The 3503-nt window shown below is 39.6% G+C and overlaps 1 protein-coding gene across 1 annotated transcript; it reads right to left on the bottom strand.

Annotated features, from left to right (window-relative positions):
* Positions 1-333: 333 nt before the first annotated feature.
* LOC145036688 (putative inactive receptor kinase At1g48480) lies at positions 334-3009 on the bottom strand. The gene is made up of 2 exons (XM_078985155.1): positions 1623-3009; positions 334-1080 (listed from the first exon to the last, which is right to left on the bottom strand). Exons 1-2 carry the CDS (start codon positions 2938-2940, stop codon positions 464-466), a joined length of 1935 nt encoding a protein of 644 aa, XP_078841281.1. The 5' UTR covers positions 2941-3009; the 3' UTR covers positions 334-463.
* Positions 3010-3503: the final 494 nt, after the last annotated feature.

A 3503-nucleotide genomic window follows, 5' to 3' on the forward strand; every position in this document is an offset into this window, starting at 1 on the left:
CTCTCACTCACATGCTCCGGTCTCATTCCCTGTCCCTACAACTAATTCGGTTCAGTCATTCTCGTTCGAATAAAAATAATATTTCTTTTGTTTCCCTACAATTAAATAAAAATAAATTAACTTCTTAATTAAGAACTTCAAGCGAGACACACATTTGATAATCATAAACGACTTTTAACTTTGACAGCTACTCTTCAATGACCAAATAAACAATGCATTCATTATACACAATTAATTCTTCACAATATTACAAAACCACATACAACAAGTTAACAACTTCCTTCTTTTGTGGTTCCATACTTTCATATAACAAAAACATGTTTACAAAAAAAAAACAAAGAAAAGAATACCATTCATTTCGATTTCATATCACAATTTACTACACAACCTACAATGTGTATAAAAAAATCAACAACAACAAATCAAATATCAAAAACAACAAATTTCAAGAAAACATCAAGAATCAAGAATCACTCACGATATCACTCGATAAATTCCCTTCCCTCTCTTGCACCCCATTCGACCTACAAAGCTCCTCAATTTGACTCATCACATCACTCATCAAAGGCCTCTTATCAGGATATTGTGCACAACATTCAATAGCCAATTGCAATAATTGAACCATATCATCTTCCACATTTTGATACCTAAGAAGCTCAAGATCAAACACTTCAGAAGTCCATTCTTCACGAACCACAGATTGGACCCACCTTGGAAGATCAACCCCTTCTTCATTCAATAACGCATGGGTCGGGGCTTTACCCGTTAAAAGCTCCAATAGCAACACACCAAAACTGTACACGTCAGCTTTTTGGGAGATTTTTCGGATATCCGTAACCTCCGGTGCACGATAGCCGTCTATACGGGTTGGAGTTGAGATGGGGCCCACGAGCTGAGCGAGCCCGAAATCAGAGACACGGGATTCATAGGTTGTTGTTAAAAGAATGTTTGATGATTTTATGTTTCCGTGAGATACGGTTGGGCCTTGCACATGTAAATAGGTGATTCCGCGGGCCGCTCCGAGTGCGATCGCGGATCGGGTTTCCCAATTCAATGGTGTTCGTCCGGCTCCTCGGTTACCTGTAGAATAGTTCAATAACATCAGTTTTCTGAAAGTTATTGATCGATAGCCGTCAAAGTTGTCAGCTATCAATAACTTTGGGTTTTAACACTAAAACCCAAAGTTATTAGTAGTAACTTTTTGAGTTTTCAAAAAGTTATCAGTGTTACCAGTAAAGTAACTTCTTGTTTAACAAATCTTGTTTTTTTAATAGTAAAATAAAATAAGTACGGAGTATATTTTATCCCTAATTTTTGTTTTAGGAAGATTGAGAAGAAATGGTTAAACCCAACTACCCTATTAATTTAATACCCGGATTAGTATCTTTAATCTTACTTCATTACCATTTACCAAACGACATTGTGTGCAGAGTTAAATCATATATGACAGATCTAAGAACAACCTTGAAATTTTTAATTTGAAAAAGACAGTTGACCACCCATATGATAAAAAAAATTAAGGAAATTCAAGAATCAAGAATCGAGATCCACGATTTCTTGGTTAAAAAATTGAAATTAAGAAATGGTAATTATGTTTAGGAATTGAAGATGAGATAATTTACCATGTAAGAGAGCAGATAAGCTTCCCATAGGCATGTAATCGTAGACAAGAAGCTTTTCTTCGCCATTGCAGTAGTATGCTCTTAAAGGAACTAAATTCTCATGATCCATTGCTCCTACACCTTCGATTTTCTCTCTGAATTCCTTATCCGCCATTGTTACATCCTTCAACCTTTTCACGGCCACCGCAAAACCCATCTCCAGCACCGCCTTGTAGGCAGTGCCGAATGTCCCTTTCCCTAAAACTTCAGCGGATGCTCTCAGTAAATCCTCCAAATCGAACTTACCTAACTCCTTGTTCTTCTTGAAGAACACTAGCTTTTTAGTAGCAACCTCACCGGATTTCCCCTTCGCAGCACCTCCTGCACCACCAACCGCCGCCGTTAACGATGGGTAACTGTCAACATTCTCAGTGGATTTCTCACGGGGCATCTCAACTTCTACATGCTTTGCTTCGACCAGATCCTTTGGCCTTGTCTCCTCCTTTTGATTTCTCTTCTTACAACACAAAAAGAACAAAATTATAAGAATTAGCAACAGAGCCAGTACGGATCCTATCACAATTCCGGCAATGGCGCCGCCAGAGAGCTTATTGGATTTGGATTTGGATGGCACTGCGCCCGGCCCGGACTCTGACCCGTTACAGCTTGCAAGCGGACCTCCGCAGAGGGAGTTACCGGAAAACGCGGAATCTGGGAAAACCGAGAGCTTTGATGGGATTTCTCCGGTTAACTGGTTGTTGGAGACATTGAAAAGGGCGATATTAGTTCGGTTTAGGTCCGGAATTGAACCTGTCAACGCATTGTTCTCCAAATACAATGTAGCTAAACGGGTCAAATTATTAATCGAATTCGGAATACTACCGGAGAAATTGTTGTTCGCGAAGCTAACCCTAACGAGATTCACGAGAGGGGAAAACGAATCCGGAATCGGACCTGAAAACAGATTGTTTTGGAGGTAGAGATTCCGGAGGTTAACGAGTGAGAAGATGTCTGCGGGGAGTGGACCGGAGAGGGCGTTGTAACGGAGACTGAGAGTGGTGAGTTGGGTCAAATTGCCGAGGGTGTTGTCGGGGAGTTGGCCGGAGAGACCCATTCCGGGGAAGTGAAGTTCGACGACACGGTTGGTTTTGTTGTCGCAGAAGACACCGGGCCACGTGCAAGGTGTAGAGGGTTGGGAGATGTTCCATAGGATGGATCTGCCGCCGACGGCTGAGCGGATAGCAAGGATTGCTAACCTGTCGGCGCTCAGGTCAGGTTTACCGGCGATGAAGAGGGAGAAGAAAAGGATTACAGAGAAAAAGAACGGATTTTTCTTCATCTTGGAGAGAGAGAGAGAGAGAGAGAGAGAGAGAGAGAGAGGCCACTATGTTTGTGAGTGGTGTGGCAGTAGGAGTAGAAAAAGAGCAGTTTATTCCTCACTTTCTCTCTCTAGAACGATTCGGGTTGTGGGGCAACTCAATAGAAAAAGTTCAATGAGGTAAGATTCCAAATTTTGAGAAAGATAGGGGGCAAACAATGTGACTTTCAGAAAAAGTAACGAGTAAAATGTAAAATTGGCAATTCTTTGAAAAAAAACAATAATAATAAAATACGTGGATATAGCCTACTATCTTTTTAACTTGTATTTGTAATTTTGTAGAGTAGTCTAAAAAAAAAATCTTTTTTTTTTTTTAGTTTTAGTTCCTGTGTACAAAAAAATTATTATACTTTTTAATTTATTTTAATATTTTTATAATTTTTAAACTCTCTCACACATATATGTACACACACCATCATGTTCTTCACAAAACATACATCGAAACAAACCCACAACACAGAAGAAGAATATTATGAACATGTAGTCAAAAGCTACTTTAGTATTGTACCCAAATGGAAGAGAAA

Source organism: Lactuca saligna, chromosome 3, assembly GCF_052625555.1.
Source record: "Lactuca saligna cultivar CGN05327 chromosome 3, ASM5262555v1, whole genome shotgun sequence".
Lineage (NCBI taxonomy): Eukaryota > Viridiplantae > Streptophyta > Magnoliopsida > Asterales > Asteraceae > Lactuca > Lactuca saligna.

Bases quoted from the DNA above. Each gene is read 5' to 3' on its own strand.
- LOC145036688 (XM_078985155.1), bottom strand. From the start codon at position 2,940: ATGAAGAAAAATCCGTTCTTTTTCTCTGTAATCCTTTTCTTCTCCCTC. The intron at 1,081-1,622 runs GTAAATTATCTC...ACTATTCTACAG, and splicing joins CTTATCTGCTCTCTTACATG to GTAACCGAGGAGCCGGACGA.